This window comes from Lutjanus erythropterus, chromosome 10 (assembly GCF_056507025.1).
Source record: "Lutjanus erythropterus isolate fLutEry1 chromosome 10, fLutEry1.hap2, whole genome shotgun sequence".
Taxonomy (NCBI): Eukaryota; Metazoa; Chordata; class Actinopteri; order Lutjaniformes; family Lutjanidae; genus Lutjanus; species Lutjanus erythropterus.
The window spans coordinates 35,974,906-35,993,727 of record NC_139326.1 but is presented as its reverse complement, the minus strand read 5'-3'; the positions used below and the strand labels follow the sequence as shown (position 1 = coordinate 35,993,727).

At 38.9% G+C, this 18,822-nt stretch overlaps 1 protein-coding gene across 1 annotated transcript in view; it reads left to right on the top strand.

Annotated features, from left to right (window-relative positions):
- The window catches only part of zmat4a (zinc finger, matrin-type 4a), a 217,107-nt gene that overhangs the window by 142,133 nt on the left and 56,152 nt on the right, over nucleotides 1-18,822 (top strand). The window contains exon 5 of the mRNA XM_084729631.1: nucleotides 797-1,018. Coding sequence (XP_084585757.1) covers nucleotides 797-1,018 — 222 coding nt within the window. The remainder of the gene's footprint in view (nucleotides 1-796; nucleotides 1,019-18,822) is intronic.

Here is an 18,822-nt window from a genome sequence, read left to right as displayed (position 1 = left end):
TGATGAGTTGGGGCCGACAACATGTTGGACTCGACTGTATTGAAACAAGAAGATAGCATATTCCTTGTGATGTCTTTTCCTTAAGTTGGGGTTCCATCAACTTGTGACCACTTATGCAGTTGTAATATTGTTTTGTAGTGTTGCAGTGCTTTGCCACTTGTTTTTCTTTTTTGGACAAACTATTTGAAATACCTGGTATCAGAATGCAATCTAATACAACACCTGCACAAACTGCAAATCTTTGTAATTGTTAATACCTTGTAATATTTGTTTCCTTATCTAACAGAAACTTTTAAGTATTTAAATAAGTACATGGTTAAGCACTAAATAATATCTGATTCATAATTAGCAAGTTATGCAGTAAGTAGTGATTATCTAAGTCACACCAATTGCTTCTTATAGTCTAAGTTGGGCTCTTTCACATCTACTTCTCTGGTCAAATTGAAGCCGTCAAAGACCAGATCAAGGACAGACATTTGTTGGATTTACTGAAAGAAAATATGTTATGTTACATGCTCTTTGCAGAAAATATGTCACAGCCATAGAGTTTTATAATGAAAGGATAGTTCCTTAGTGAAATCTGAAAAGAGAGTTGCAAAATTATCTAAATCAAAGCAATTCTTACAGGCTATATGCTTCTCAGAGTCTTGCACATCTGCCTAGGAGCAGAGGGATGTTTATTAGCCATTAAAAGAAAGAAGTAAGTCACTGAGGCACATGTGTGTACTTTTGAACCTGTAAACCCCTGCAGACACTCAGTTTTGTGTTTTTGTTCATGTTTTTGTTTTTCCTCCAGAGGCGTCCCCCAGTCCTGTAAAGAGCTCCCCAGAAACGTCTCCCATGACCTCCCCGCGACAGCGCCGTGACTCCGACCGCTACTGCCAGCTATGCAACGCCTGGTTCAACAACCCCGGCATGGCTCAGCAACATTATGATGGCAAAAAGCACAAGAAGAATGCTGCCAGAGCAGACCTGCTGGAGCAGCTGGGAAAGACCCTGGATATGGGAGAGATGAAAGGTACGGAGCAACGCTACATGAAATACTCAATAGATTTTCAATACATCACCAATCGATACATTTTAAGTGACAGTCATTGTTTTCTTTTTAAGGTAACACCTTGTAACATATTAACACTTGCTTGCAATAAGCACTAGTTTATAGTAATAAAGCTATTATAACATGCTTATAAGCATTAATATATGTTAATAAGAATATAGCATAATAAACATGTTTATTGTGAAGTTACAAGACATTTACAAGAACATTACATTAACAGTTCATAGACTACTTAAGAACATTACACAAACACATGTATTAAGTTTAACTAACTTACTGGTTATGTCATTGTGAAACCTTTACTTAGTTTTTGTTGTGGCTTTATTAAGATTTCTACATACTTTATTATGCATCTATTAGCAGTTGTGTATGTGCTTATTAACAGTTAGATAAGGAAGCCCCCTCTTGTTTTTCTCTGCAGCTGTCACTGTCCAATAAAAGCAAAAAGCCTCAAATACTAATAGTTTAAAAAAAAAAGTCATAGTTAACGGTAAACAGGTAAAGGATTAATTAACCCTAACAAACACTGTTCACACTTTAGATATGGAATCCCCAAAATGCATAGTTAACTATTAATAAATGCATAATAAAGGATGAATTTAATAATGAAGGATTGCCTTTATTGGACAGTGACAGAGAAAAATGAGAAAGGGCTTCCTTGTTTAACGGTTAATGAGCACATACATAACTGCTAATAGATGCATAATAAAGTATGTAAAAATCTCATTGAAGCAACAAATGAAGGCTTACTAAATGTTAAACAATGACATAATAGATTAAACTGAATAAATGTGTAATGCTATTATAAACTAGTTTAATAGGGTTTTTATTAATGTTCCCAAGCAGTCTATGAACTGTTAATAAGTTTCTTATAAGTGTTTGTAAATATCTCACAATAATCATGTTTATTATGCTATTATTAACTCTGAATAACACATTAATGTCAAGAAGCACTGTATAATGACCTTATTATCTACTAACTAATGCTTATTACCAGCATGTTAATATAAAGTGTTACCCTGCTGTGTGACAGTCCTCAGGTTTGACCGTAGGATTTAAAGTGGAGCAGTCAGGCACCAGAATATGTGTCTTGTAAGAAGTATTGAAAAAATGACAGCCCACTGTTGATTCTTTGCCAAGCTCTTTGGGCCCCGTGGCCTCAGTGTCCAGGACAGTTACCTCTGTTATGACCAGACGCCAGTGGCTGTGTCACACTCAGACTTATACACTGTGACCGAGGGAACAGCCACAGCAAGGTGTTAAGTAATGATATAGAGTCCTGTTGACCCCTGGGCCTCTCGTCCACACAATAATGTACCTGCGTGGACATGGGGGGCTGACCTGGTGTTGGGAGAGACATCCAATAGGAGAGCCATCCTCATGGTTCAGGCTCCTTGTCAGCAGGCAGACCAAAGCTAAGGCAAACCAAGTCCTTACACAAGACCCTGATACCTTACAGGGGTATACACGGCAGCTGTTCATTGACATTATAAATGCATTAATGGGAAATCATTATAATACATTTATAAGGCTTTATAAACCTGTATAATTTTTTATAATCATACTTGATAAAGTACTATAAGGGATGGACATATGGATATGTGTTATACCTCACACCAAAGTGACAACAGTGTTTGACAGAAAATTCTGAGTCATAGGTTACACAGCACATTGTAACTACCATGACTTTAGTCAGAAATATAAAGACACATAGAGAACTGCGCCAACATATGATAACAGATTATAAATTCTAAGTTTCTGAAATGGATATAATGGCTCATAATAAACATCACTAATATGCTATATAGCATGTCTTTATAAGCTTTACGTAAGGTGACAGCATTAAGGTTATTACCAACTGTATGATGGTTATCAGATATTATTCCATTTCTGTCGTGATACATTAGTGATATACTGTAAAGCATTATGAATGCTTAACTGTGTTTAAGAATGTTTATTGCAGCAGCAGAGTTGCTTGAGTTGACTGACTGAATTAGCTTGCAGCCATTATTACATATGTTAAAATTTTCCAACCGTCAGCGCAGGAACTGACGAATGACGATGACACCCCACCTTCCTGTTTCAGCTGGGAGCCGTGAGATTGCTATGTTATGTTCATAACGTTCAAAAAATAAACAAAACAAACTCAAACAATGTTGAGAAGTTTCTGTCTTTTACCAAAGTCAATCTTAACTTTGCCCTGCCTTGTTTACTCCATAAAACATTTCATTCATACTCGATAAAATTATTTCGACCCACTCTGGTTCGGTCGAAAATAACTCCATAAATCTGAGTTAGATGAGAAAATATTCTGGCTCTGCAGGCTGTTGTCCTCTCAGTTGTCCTCCAGCTCAGTAGGTGTGTTCCATGCCGTTGTGGTGCAGCAGCTGTCATTAGTGCAGACCATTAAATTAGCCTAATGAAATGACAAAAATCACCCCCAAAAAAACAACTGGCAATGGTCAGTCGCCAGTAGCCAGTATATTTGTCCAAACACCCAACCCTAATGTCCACCACTTATAATACTTTATAAACCTTGTCATAAGTTTTCATGCATGATTATAAACATTTTAAAAGAGTTTTGTGGAGCCTTTTACAAAGCATTCTAGACATAACCTTCAGAGAAAGTTTTAGCAAATAGAAATGTATGTAAAGGATGTTTTAGCGGTAATTCTTAAAGTGACTTGTGACTTGATCAGTGATCGAGAGCAGCTCTTTTTTTAGAAAGAGTTCTGATCACTTGTCAGTCCTCCGCTGATGACCTGAAGGACAGGCCTCTTGGCTGCAGCTGTCAGCTCGACTCCTCGCGCCGTCCACCAGGATGTCACAAGCTGTTAATTTTACAGCGGAGGAGGAGAGAACGTTCTTGCTTATCCTCTCCCAGTCACAATATGTCAATAACAATTACACAATATTATTCCAGCCGGTGGAGGGCCGGCTGCCAGAAGAGCAGAGGGAGCCCAGAGGTGTTGTAAAGGGCATTGATGCGTGACCGCACCGAATGGGAGAGACAAGTCCTCACAGCTGATTGGACATGGACTCCTAACTGCAGGCCTGATTGGTTCTTTACGCCTATAGGTGCACTGTCTGAGGGCAGATTGAATGGTTGCAGTCAGTTCAGCTTCGTCATGGTGGCTGCTGAGGTTTTGTGGACATGATGTCTATTTCAGGTACAGTTTTGGTCCATGGTTGTCCAACATTATTACTCAGTATTGTTATTATTCAATTTGATAACGCCTATTTTTTCCAGTCCAAATCAAATGCACCATGATTTCTTTTTTCAAATAGATCAGTAGAGAGATATGCATACCTACATACAGTGAATTTCTCTATATTTACACTGTACATAGATCTGCCATGTGTTAGGCTTGTCTATGTTGAAAGAAAACCAAATCTTAAAGATGGTCAAAAGATCCCACTGGGGGAAATGTAAAAGTTGGCTAATGTTGGCAAAACACTAGCAGATGTAGCTTAGCTATGCATTATATGGTTAAAAAATGATATTACAATTATTTTGACTAAAATTGTGATTGGGATATGCAATATGATTAGTGGGAAGGATCATCAATTTTAATTTTTAACGAAAAAAATCTTAAAATCATGATTAGACATTTGTTGGGGTTGTTTTCTTTTATCTGAAGAGCTAGATTTTTAAGCCAGGACATCTTTGCAGCTAATGCTATTTTCTTTCGGGTTTTTACTTTTGTGAATACTTGCAATTTGGTTCTGGTTCCTCGATTTGGATATTACACTTGGACACGTTGTGATTTCGATAATCTTGCAATTAATTGTGCCCTTAATAGCTAGTTGGCTACCATTTTGATAACATTAGCTATCTGATGCAGGCTAACTAGCTAGCTAATGATTGATGCAGATTAGCTAACTATTATAGGTCAGTACAGGAAAGTACAAAGTTGAACAAGTTTCTCCAGGATAACAGGCTTGCTCAACAGTTATTGGAGCACAGAGCGAAAAGGGATGGGTTGTCAGTAACTTAGAAAAACAGTTTGAGCCTGTCAGTGGCAAAACAGGCACTTTTAGTGGACGTAAAAATAACATTGCAGCCCAATTTCAAAAATTGTTGTCCCCTATAGGTACATAGAAAACATGCAAGTCAAACATTTGAAAGAGGGTCCAGGTTGAAAATTACTGAAATTTCACTTTAAGTACAAACATTTAGTGAGGTTGATCCTCAATGACTTTTCATCAGTTTTCACTATATTAGTTGTGCAGTGCAGGATAAACTTGACTGATGTTCCACAGGTGTTATTTTTACCTCCTGATTTGATACTGAAGCCTGTCACTGTGTGTCACTCGACAGTTGATGGGAAACTCAGGAGCAGCCAAAGTTGGAGCCTGTCTCAAAAGTGCAAGCTGACGGGCCAAGGGAGCATTTCTGTTTTTAAAAACTTTATTTCTGTTGTTTGTTGACAAAAACAGAACATACAGACCAAGGGACAACTAGCAAGGTCATCATAGGTAAACTGAAACACTTAATATCATGTAAAACAAAAAAATGAAAAGGTGCAGTATCAGGATCTATGGGTCCTTTATGTCCAATATTGTCATTTGAAATTGAGATCCATGATTCATGCCAAGGCAGGGGATTTTTAAGGAGAGAGATATCTCCCACTCATATAAGCTGAAGTCTATTCTGCTGGCCTTACTACAGAGGGAAATAATGCAAAGTTCTCACTTCCCACATCGATCATTTCAGATTCAAATATGCTTTCCAGCATTTTTCACATTTTTAGTGGCATGTCTCAGAGAAAAAGTCAGTCCTTCGACAATATAAATTTTCTGTAGTATCTACGTACATATCCATTCAGGGACTGGAGGAGAGTCTTTACTCAGCCATTTCCTGGTTATTGCTTTTTACTACCTGACAGTAACATCTTTAATAAAAATCTGGACTGTTTTTTCATCCCAGTTGGCACACTTCCCAAACGCACCACTGAAGTTAAAATCGAGCTTGGGACCAATTATTGATCTGCTCTCCGGTGCTACATTTACCCATTAGGAGGAAATATTAGGACCCCCCCCCCCCCCCCGAAAAAAAATAAATAAAAAAATAAATTCAAAATTAAAAAAATTAAAATGACCAGCAGACATACTGTGTTACCACACACTCCGACCATGTTCAGGCTTGTTGCTTTCTGACTTTTTTGTTTTTATTTTCAGAAAATGTTTTTCAGGTGAAATTAGCTTTCTCATTTTTTAAGGAACAGTTTGATGACATTATCACATTTGATGACATAAGGTAGCAACCCCACACTGTCATTAGACTTTGATTAAATAATTTAAATTCCTGATTGGTGCAGAAAATGTTTGGTAACAGTTTATTTGAAGGGTTCATAACCATGACAGCTGTCTTTTTTTGGAGGTGATGATGAAAGTAATGAATGATCTTGCCTCCTCATCTCTACGTGCAGTACCTATCTGCACTTTCCACCGCTGTGCTAGCATGGTCAGCGCATCAGTGTAGTTGAGTTTGGCCAGACTTGAGATCCCAACCAGATCGGGACAGAGCACAGCCACCGGGACCACTGGTGGCCACTTTTTGGACAGGGAATACAGTACCAAGGTGGTTTTCTTGCTGGGCTTGGCTCCTGGCACTCTGGCGCTAAGTCAGCTAATTAGGCTGCTAGCTCCACAGCTAACCAAACTAACTAGCCAATAAAAGCAGACAGCAGTTAGCCTACTTTAGCACCATGTGAACAGCTAATTCTGTAAGCTAAAACACCTTGGTACTGCACTCTGTCGTAAAAGTGGCCTTTGAACATTTTAATGACATCTTGAGCCTGGCGGCTTTGGCGAGAGCCACAAATCAGCCTTTTCTGGTAAAACAAAAAGGATCTTTTCCTTTTAACAAAAAGAGCTAGAGATCCTTCCCATAATATTGGCAGATGCTTAGAAAAACAATCTGAAACAATCTGAGCCTGTCAGTGGGTTTGCCTCCTTTCACCTCAGGGGTTAGCTCCACGGCTAACTGAGCTAACTAGCCATTTAAAGATGATGGCAGACAGTGGTTAGCCTTCTTTAGCAACAAATAAACTAGTGAACAGCCGTCTGTCCATCAGCTAACTCTGTAAGCTAAATCACATTGGTACTATTCTGTCATCAAACTGGCCTTAAAACGTTTAATGACATCTTTGACACTAAAACTTCAAGCCATCCCCATGTTTGGCTCCATCTCTTTTACACTAGGTATGTTTTGCACTGTGTTAGGAGGAGACAGATTTGCCAACATCAACACAGTCATTATAAAGAGGCTAAAAATGTCAGCATGCTAGCTGCACTATTCAGCACTTGGGCTAATGAGTATTTCTCTCCGGTGATTATCAATTAGTAATGAAGTGGCAAATCATCCTATCAGGCAGAACCAGCACTGTGAGCCTGTGGAGAGGAGAATGGGACCTCAGCAGGCGTCGCGGGCGGCCGGGGAGTCGGGACAGAGAGGAGGGAGGCGAGGGATGCTGCAGCTGGAGGGCTGGGAGCTCTTCTTCTATATGTTTCTTCTTTTCATCTTTCTCCGCATCGCCTTTTCGCCGGGTTTGTCTCCTCCCCTCGCCCGTCCTCCGCTTGCCATTCCCTCTTCCTGACCTCCAGCACGTCCTCGCCCGGCTCTCAACTTGCTGAGAAAATGTGCAGTCTGGCTCTGAAGATTGCCATGTGATGAAATATTCATCGGCTTCCATAAAAGAGGAGGTGCCGCCGTGCAGGAGTCTGCATATTGTTGTTGTGTATACAGAGCTGTGCAGCTACGGGAAGTTGATGGCAAAGAAATAGAGGAAGAGGGTAAATGCAGGAGCAGGCCATTAGCTTTCAGCTGTTTGATGTGTTTGTTTTGTAGAGAAAAAGACCCTTCAGGGGTCAAATGGAGCTGCTGCCCACCCAGCTCTTAGCCCCAACCTCCACATGATAAAAAAATCTTGTTCTTTAAAAGGAAGTCTTTAAAAGTTTTATATCTGTACATACAGAAATGACACAGAGGTATATGTTCACCAAACTCTATATGAGAAAATAGCCTTGCTCTGCAGCAGGAGCAAATTGACATTATTGCTTATCTGATCATTTTCAAAAGTTTTTCAGCCATTTTGGTCAAACTTTTACATTTTACTACAAATAGTTGTAGAGTAGTAGTAGAGTTTGTTACATCAGGGGAGACCAGGGAGTGTTGTAACACCAGGTTAGCTGTAACACTGTTAGTTTAACCAATCAAAAAAGATCAAGATTGTACACACCTATTTCCTTTGAGCAGCAGTGTCATATCTCTGTGACATGCAACATTGTGGATTTTGTGGATTTTATGAACAAAAGACTGATTTAATGGATCGGAAGTGAGGGTAGCAGAAAAAAAAAATCTATTTTGAAGTATTGTGATTCTTTTTCTTCTTCCTCTTCTATAAATCCTGAATCAATTTATTTAATTCCTTAATTTATGTTTCATATATATGGATATATTTTTATTCTGTTAGCTTGATGCTAGCAGATAAAGGGAACTCCCATTGACATGCTAATGGAAAAAATTAGCACCACAATCCCAGCAATATTATCTTCACAAATGGATCCATTTTACTTCACATACTTCACATAAAATGACGTGTGCTCAAACATTAAGGCATCTGTTCAAACAAACTAATAGCTGCTGATTTCACATTGTTAACTCAAGCTGTTAATCTGGCTTCAGCGCTCCACTGTAACCAGCTACAGCTACCTCAAAGGGTCAAAACTCAAAGTAGAGCTACTATTTGGAAGAGACATTGTATGCCAGAAGAAGGCAGCAAATATATTTATATTTAACATTTTTATTATTGCTCACTACTTGATGAGCAGGGACAGCTAGATGTTGCACTTCACTGTATAGTTTTTATTTATCCTATTTTGCATTTAATGACCACTTTTATATGTTGTCAAGTTGAGGGTTTTGAAAGGACAGTTTTCAAGTTCAGTTTCATATGTGAAGAATGTTCATTTAAAAGCTCACATTTGTGTTGTGTGCAGTTTTTAGGGGCTCTAATCATTTTGGCCTAACATCTTTTATTGATTATTTTCTTATGGCACATTTGATGAGCAGGAACAGCTAAAGTTTACCTTTAAAACAGTTTATTTACTACTTTTATTTGTAGTATAGCAATGATGCTGCAGAAATAAAACTATGTGCAGTATTTCTGGAAATATGAATCATGATATAGAGTTTCTCATGGTGTATGTTTAAACGTTTTCCCTTGGTCTAATGTCAAAAAAGCCAACCAGTCCACATACTACTCACCCCAGTAGTGGGGTAGGTTGTAACAACAGAGCTCTTGTATTTTGTATTGTATTTGACATTCACTCAAAATCTGTGATTGTGTCACAGATATACAAGTGAGTTTTATTTGTAGTTAAAAAAAAATGCCATAAAGTACCATGAATCAAACATCTAACATGAACAAACACTGACTTACTGCTGCTCAAGTAAAAAGTGTTGCTGATATCAAAGATTATAGTGAATATCTTGGAGATGAGATGTTTCATTGACTGTAACAGTGAGGACTGTTATGTTTTTAAATGGGATGGAAAATTAATTTGCAGTAGATAGTCCATTAAAACATTAATGTGGACAGATTGTGTAAGCACTTTTCCCTGGTTATTACTGCGCTGGATTTAAAAGAGGTGATGGTGTCTTTTATTCAAACACAATTTAGTGATTTTTTCCAGAAATTAAGACAAATAGGGTCAATTTTACATCACTATCAGCTAAAATCACTTGTTCATTCGTTTCATAGATAATTTGCATTACATTATTTCAGAGCTTTTATTTCAGTTTTGACTTGGACTGCACTGACTCAATTTTTTCTCTCCTTATTCTGATACCTCAGCTCAAGTTATCAGATACAGAGTACTGATCCAGTGTCAGTGCTCTTTTCTCCTTTCTTAAACTTGGTATACATCACGGTTTGGAACTGACTGGAATGATTTTGATGTGAGGTAACACAAGGCCAGGGATCGATGGATTGGACATTTCATGGCCAGGTATCAGCCTTGCACTTAATAAAGTCAGTATCAGAGTTGCTGCCAATCCAACAAGTCCAACTGGCACGTCCCATTTTCATTGGTACACAGAATCATTATCTCCACCAAGTTGAAACACCTTGAAAAGACTATTTCTTGACTGCTCTGTTTTATACTGACTGCTGACTCCTCAGTCCTCTTAACTGACCAGTAGGGGCTGCAAGTCATCAACAAGTGCTAGGCTAAAAACAGGCCTTACCTAGTGTATTGTCAGCCTCATTTTGGCCTTTGTCATCGCTCAAAAATTCACATTCAGAGAAAGATTTTATGGGTAAAGTTAGCCATGATACGAGATGGGAGCTGAAAGGGACAACTGAGCAAAATTCACCTTCAGAGGGAAGAATGAGCGAGTGTGGGGTTGTGTGTAATCAGCTACAACAAAATGTTCTAAAAAATGTTCGTAAAACCAGAAGTTTGGACTTGTCGTTCCAATATTAAGTTTCCTTAAAGTTTACACAGTGAGGCTAACCCAGGGTGCTCGGTTACAAAGCCATCACACTACTTTATGCATCTTTAAGAAAACTGAGAATATACTACAAAAACACTTCTCTGAAAACCCCCTTCCAGTGAAAATCAGGTTTTTAACCTTGTTAATGTGTTGTTAATGTGTTACGAGACATATCAGGAGAGAAATAAGCAGTAAATGTCTGAAAATCCCTTGCTTTAAAACTGCAGTGAGCAAGGGAGGTCTCAGAAAAACAGATTCAGTCAGGCTGGGTATATGACATCATAAACCTAGGACCCAATCCCATTGATTGAGGGGGTGGCTCTATACATATTATTGGTGGCATTGTCCAGCCCACAGGAGAAACCATGTGTAGCTAATTAGCTAGCAAAACAAGAGAAACCTTATTAAACTGTAATATACTAGATAAAGAACTGTATTCAAAACTTTACAGGTGCGGTGCCTCATCCAAATGTAAACATGGCTGGATTAACCTGTGCTCCCAGGGCCAAAATAATTGCTGTTTCTCACATTTCCCACCGTCTGTGCACTGGCCTGCCACCTCCAAGTTTCAATTAAGAGATTAAGATCACAACAGATCATGAGAATATTCATTAAAATATAGCGTCCGCTGCTGCTTCATTGAAGGTGTTGTATGAGTTTAAGAGTAACATCTGCCTCCAGGAGCAGCTAAATCAATCAAAGTTTACTTTCTTCAACAGACTCCCAACTAGTCGCATGAATTATAAAGGGAGGCAAGCTGAAAGCTTTAGACCATTCACTGCACATTAAGCTTCATTTTCTTACTGAATAATTCCAAGCCTAAAACATTTCTTTATGTTGTTTACAACACTTACGCTCAGTGATGTATGTATTTTTAATATGTAGTGCAGCTTACAGGGAGCTGAATAAGTGTGAAGTGTATTCAGCATCATTTTCAGCACTACAGACAGCTGACATTAAGAAGCTTTTTGTGGTGCTTTGGGAGATACGTGTTGCTGCTTCACCCATCCAGCAGAACATTGCTTAGCTTCCTGTGCCGGTACCCCTGCTGCTTCCCCAAACTAAGAACTGGCTGTGGAAAAAACCCAAACTATCTCTTTAATACTGAGCTTACGGACAAAAGTAATGTTTCTCACATCCAAGAAAACATGACAAAAACACCAAACTCTAGCTCTTGCTATAAAAAGTAGCTGGCTGCTGCTCTGAACCCTTCAGTGAACCGATGTCTACCAGTCACATGAAGACTGCTGCCTGCTGTCTGGCTTCATATTGTCTGCATGTCTGTCACTGTCCGGTATCAGGATAAACCTGGGATGCTTTTCCTCTCAGACTCTCCCACCACTGAAGCAGAACAGATGCAGAGGCTGCAGCTCCCGTTTCATTCAGCTGCTGCGCGGAGACAGAATGTAGGAAGATAAAAGTGTCTGATGTCTCAGCCTCTTATAGGAGGCCCATTATATTCCCAATGCAATGAGGAGAATTAAGTAGCAATCATCTCTCTGGATTCCTCCAGTTTTAGATAATTGCAGTCATCTATGGAACCATGTGCCCTCATTGCTCAGGCCTGTGCCTCTGGTTTAAAATGAAATCTCAAATCTATCCTTTTACCTTTCAGCCTGACAGGAAATTAATGTTTGATACACAAAAGACAGAGTTCAGATTCAGAATGAATCCAATCTGTAATTTATTCAATCACATAAATGTGAAACACTTGCAGGTTAGAGATACAGTGGTTTTTAGAAAGTTACAGCCTTCTCATAATCAGGACAAACATAAGTGCTTGGCTTGATACACTGGTTGAGAATAGGCTATGTAAATAAAGTTGACTTGACACTATATTCACACAAACAAGTGTCATTGAATATGTGGCATCTGCCTCTTTTCTTGCTGTGTCTGCAAATATTGCAAAATGCAAAAAACTTCAGAAAATATTAACAACTTAAATTAAATTCTGTCGATCGGTTTGGGAGCAATAGCAAATGGCAGTCTTGTGTTTTAAATTTTGGTGACTAGGGATGCACCAACTCACCGGCCAGAGACTGGAACCAGCGTCACATATCCAATTTTGTAGCGATCAAATTCACACATGCTCTGCACAATGGATCACAGCCACAACAGCGCTGGACACATCCACACACACGCAGACACATGCTTCCGTGAATTCAGCATTAGCAATAGAACGGGATTTAAAGAAGACAGACAGTCTACAAGGAAACGCAGAGGCTGAGCAGCTGATGGCGCTGCCGAAAAACAGCAGCAGTTCTAGTACTCAGAGACAACACACACCCCGGCCACTCCCTGTTTGAACCACTATCCTCCAGCAGGCGGTTCAGGACAATAAAATCCCACACTAATAGACTGAGGAACAGCTTCTTTCCCAGAGCTGTGGCCTCCATCACACCCCCCACCTCAAGAACACACACACACTCTCAGAGACTTAACGACAAGATGTGACCAGCGCACACACAACCCTCAGCCTGCAAATACAACTGCAGACCAGTTTTTGTGTAATGTAAATTGTAGTTTGTAGCATTTATTTCTTCAATTTTTGCTCACTACCTCTAATAACCTGCAAATATGAAGAATCTGCACAATGTACATAACTTTAATCTATTTTTGAGCTGCTATAACTGGTGTTTGTTTTCTATTTCTATTTATGTTTTTATATTTTTACTCTATACTTTTTAGATGTTTATATTTTTCTGATTCAAGGAGAGAAGCCATTCGTAATTTAATTGAACCAGAGTATAATGACAAGAAAGATCTTTCTGATTGTGATTTCTGACTAGCAGTACTTGCTCTTCAGGCCTCATGTTTCCTGCCAGATCTCGTGAGATCGTGCTCCCCTCTGGAACATAATTTTAATATAGTAATATGAAAAGGCCTGGCTGTAACCTGGAGCACTTTTAGAGAAAATGTAAAAGTTTATTTAATAGTCAGCGTTTTATTATAAACATCCGATTGAATTTTACATTAAAGAAAAAATTGTGTAGTCTGTCAAGAAAGACTGAAAATCTGAATTGGCCAAAATCGGAATTTGCAGGTCAGGCAATTAAAAAATCGAAAATCAGAAGTGGCCAAGAAAACTGCAATTGCTGCATCTCTATTGGTGACCCTTTTATAATGCTGGATTATCAACAGGACAAAGCGGGCTGCCAGGGGTCACAGATCTGCAGGGATCCAGTGAAAAGTGCTGTTGTTGGTATTTTAACATCAGTTCATTTATTCATTCATTTGTTCAACATCTCATTGATGAGTATTTTCAGTTTGCATGTTATTAAATCAACTTTTCCCAGTATGCAGCCGTCCACTAATGATGATGCATCGCCAGGCTGCATTGTTGTTGCAGTGCTATAGTGCTGCTGATGCTAACTGTATATCTAACAGTGTCTGTTTTCTAATATGGTTAACACCGACAAAGTACAGTAGTTGGACAGTATGCCATATATCTGCTGTGTTTGCATTTTCTTAGGGGAGCAGCCAGCTGCTTACCATCACTGCAGTCTGTTCAGTACTGTTATCACTTCTTTTTTGATTCTTTCATTATTTCTGTATCAGACAAGCTGTATCTGAGCATGTGGCATACAACAACATGCCACAAATGAAAATATCCCATCAGGAGAGTGACATTTCAGCCAGACTAGATGAATATTTTAGGCGAGAAGAGGGACAGGTGTTGTTGATAACAAATGAATAGACGTAAAAGGATAGTCTGGATTATTTAAAATGGGTTGTTATTGAGGGGTACTCAGTGATTGTCAGTGTATTTCCTTCCTCCTTTTTCTGCTGAGGACAGTATCTTCACCACATTACTTTGCCGTGGGACAGCTTTTTCTGATGGGAAACCACCACAATATTAGTCAAATATCGCTCTCTCTGCACCAACCAAACTCCATTGGTGAAATCAGTGATTTTATCTTGCAGGACACAGGAGTTGCTGGTCTACCGCCGCCTCAGTCTATTAGTTTATTTGTGTGATTGTGTGACTTGAATGTTTTAAAAGGATAGTTCAGATTCACTCAAGTCACAAAATAATACAAACAATCTCACAGATCAAGGCAGCAGTAGACCAGCAACTACTGTGTTCTGCTGAGTAAAAATACTGATTTTGCCTATGGAGTTGGAGAAAGTGAAATTTTGGCTTATATAAGAGCAGTTTTCTATCAGAAAAGGCTGTCTGATGACAAAGTAAAGCCGTGAAAATATTAGACACACTTGAAGTGATATTGATTTTTTCTTTTTCTTTTAGATAGATCTTTTTTAGGTGACATAAATACTTTTTGCCTGCTTCTCCAAAGCAGGGACATGCATCTACACTGACTATCAATGAGAATCTCATGCAGCCCAACTTCAAATAATCCAAACTATCCCTTTAAAGATGAAAAAGTAAAGAGATGCTGACTGCTTCCTCACATCAGAAATGGGTAGCATCTGTTAGCACCACTCTTGTGGCACTGTATACAACATACAGACTCCAGCTCTGTCCAATAAACTGAGTCGTAGCTGTAACACAGACTGCAGCAGCCTGAAAAGACTGCTATTCTGTCAAATCCTTTCCATATCACTCTCCTCCAATCAACTCTCTTCTCTGTCAACTCTGATTCAATCTCATGTTGCTGCAGTTGTCAAAATAGTAAAGAAGTCAAAAAGTCACACTCGACATATTTTTAAAATGAACACAGCTCAGAAAATAGTATTTAAATCCCAGCAGATCCCAGTGGAAATATGCAGGAACCACATAAATTTGTTTGTCCTACGTTCTTGTCTACTTTGCATCATTAAATATATAAAATCATCCCCTCTGGCAAGAAATGAGATGACTGGTCTCATGTCTGCTGGTGATGAAAATCACATTAGGTAAAGTACACAGCCAGAGTAAGAATGATTAATAAAACAAAGGAAACGACAGCATGTAGGCATGTTTTATGACTCAGTGTTCACTGACTAAACAGTAAATGGCAGAGCTAAAATTGTTCCAAATTAAACTTGAGTGTGTATAATGTCACACTTGCGTAAAGTTAAATGGATAGCTTTGAAGTGGGGTTGTATGAGGTACTTATCCACACTGTAAAAATTTCAAGGCAATTTTTTTTTTTTTTACAAACTATTAATCCTTTGTAGAGATATTTTCCTTTTCCTCTTTGAGTCATAGAGCCCACCAAAAATTGTATTTCAAAAATGATCGGTAAACTCGTTGAAGTGAAAGTGAATAATGGTTAATATTTTAATACTTTAAATTAAAATAATTTAATTTTCAAGCTCCAACTTGAAGAGTCAAGTTTATCAAACAAGAAGCAAGAAAGGTAAGTATTCCCAACTAAAGATTATAGGTCTGCAAAACTTTTTTTTTTTTTCGTTTATTTCAAAACTTAAGAGTTTAAAGGCGTAGTGAAAATTTTGTAATTATCTACTCACCCTCATGCTGATTGAAGGCCGGGTTTCGTTTTTGCACAAACAGTGTTGCAGAATCTCCCCAGTTTTCAAGCGTAAAAAAACAACCAAAAAAAAAACCCAAAAAGTGCTTCCATACTGCTTGTTTGGTGTAATCCAAGTCTCATAAAGCCCTGGCATACTGTTAACTTGTGCGCGTGCACTGTAACACCACACACACCCAGTCCATACGGTGTGCACGCATGTGTGAACATGACACAGAGCTAAAGAATTACAGTGAAAATTTAGGCTAAAAGCATGGTGTAAATGACATCTTTCAAGTCAACATGGCATGTCGGAGCTTTAGGAGACTTGGATTACACCAGAAGAATGGTATGGAGGCATTTTATATAGATTTTTCTTTTTCTTTTTTTTTTTGTTGTTGTGTTTTTCCGTTTGAAAACGGGTCACCATTCACTTTCATTGTTTGGAAGATTACACAAAGCTGTTTTCCTGTGAAACTAGCAGTGTTTGCAGACTAAAAAACTAAACCTGACCTTTAATCGACATTGAGAGTGAGTAGCTAATAACTGTATTTTCATTTTAGGGGGAACTATCCCTTTAAATTGGGTTCAAAAGTCAAAAATCTGTTGCAGTAAGTTGCCTTGAAATTTACAGTTATGTCCACTTTTTTACAGTGCACAGTCAGTGTATTAACTACACTATTAACACCATGCCTTCGATTAATCACTTAGCCCTTCCCATAGCTGACAATATGTGAACATCCAATCCAAATACAGGAAGGAAAATCCATGCTGCGCCACAGCTGGTGTTTTCAGCCCTACTCCAAAAGAATAGTCCATCATGCTTCTTGTCTGCTGTGTGTCTGGTGTTCGTCTTGTTTGAACATGTATCCACAAAGTGCCTCTCATGGTGCAGGGAGGACGCTCATCACATGGAGTGGCACAATGGATTCCAGTTAGGAGCAATTTTATTTAAAAAAAAAAGTATGCAACAAACACATTTCACTCCCAACAGGTAGAATTTGTAAAGAAGTGCGTCCCTTCTGACCTTCCAGTTGTTAAAAGCATCAATACAGAGTGATTTTCTCATTGTTCTGAAAAAGCACACAGAGAAAGAGGAGTGGGTCAAATACAGAGTGGAGGTTAAAGCAGCCAGCTGGCCCCAGCCATCATCCTCATGCTGAGTATTATTAAATAGCATTGATACAACAGAGGTTTATGGAGCTTAGCACGATTAATTCAATGCTACAGTAAGAGGTTGATCTAAAGAAGTGCCATGGTGTATTCTGGGTAATGATGTATTGTTCTTTTTCAGTACAGTATGAGAGAAGGGTTGTGGGAGTTGTGTGAAAATTAGCAGCTACAGTGTGAAAAATTACGTCAATGATCATGTAACTCCTTTTATTAACTAGGTACAAAGAAAAACTTCTTATTTATTTGATCGTCTGTGAGGACGAAGTTGAATTTGCTGATAAATTAGAAAATTATTTATTTATTATAAAAAAAATTGTTTTCTTCATTAGAGTCCAGTGAGTGAAACTATGAAACCTTGGTTGTTTACTTTTATGTTCTCACCAATGATCCTTACTTTTGCTCAATTAGGACGACTGACAGAAATTTTTACCAGTACCATTATGACTTTGATGATGTAAAGCAGTGTTTCCCAAACTTAGGGTCACAAAATGAAATGGGTCACAGACCTGTTTTATTGGGTCACCAATAACAGTAGAGTAAAATTCATACTGTTACTTCCTTATATCGTGACAAAGGCCTTTATTTACCTTAACTGCAGTAGTTAACAGCCCTTTATGTGAGGCAGGTTTGTATTAGAGGCAGGCCTTTATTTCTAATTCTCTCTGTTCGATTAATTTAATCATATTGCGGCAGGTTGTGTGAAATGAGATTCCAAAAGCAGCTCTCAATGACACTCATTAGAATTCATGATGTATTTTTGCAACTTTGGGTCCCAGGGGGATACCAACTCTTTTTGGTCTTTTAAGCTGAAAAAGGTGGATGAAATGGGAGCAGACCATGGACCAGAGTATCTCATGGATGGATCTCTGGAAGGGTGGGTGGTGTATGATGTCTTGCTTAGCCCTGCAAACCTTTTAAGCCAGTGCTGAGTGGAGTCTCCAAACTGCCAAACTGTGCTCAAGAACAGGGACATTGGGTCACATATTGAGCTCCTACCCAAAGGCACTCAACCAGGGCTGATAACCATCGCAACCTATTGGAGAAGCCATCAACACCACCACTCGTGCACCACCACTCAAGGAATTGCTTTTGTCAACGCAGGAGAACAGCCACAGGTTGGACATCAGAGTGCAGCAGGGATCCTGGCAGCCACTTAGGACAGGCAACTCCTAGTGGACCTGGAGAAACAGCTGAGATTCCCAAGTTGTCACATTGACAGCACCATTCTGAGGCCAGATATCCTCTTGGTGGACTGTATGGATGAGGCTCACACAGGAAAAAGGACTAAATATGAGCATCTGGTAATCAGCTGGCTGGAAGGCAAGATGCATGCCCAAGGAGAGAAGCTGGAGAGGATTTGTATGGCACTCACTCCCTAAGCATGCTGGGAATCACAGGACTATCAAGGAGCAGAGCCATCAGCAACACAAAACTGCTTAGAAAGCCTCAAGGTGGATATAGATCTGGAGAGGAGGTCCACAGGGGCTAGCGAGTGCCACCTGAACACCCAAAGACCACAGGATCACTGATTATATGTTAACTTGTGTCAGAGACAGAGGTGGCAAAAGTACAAACATTATGTACTCAAGTAGAAGTACTGACTCAACTTCTTTTCTAAAGTAAAAGTAAACAAGAACTAGTTCTGGAACATACTCAAAGTATCAAAGTAAAAAAAA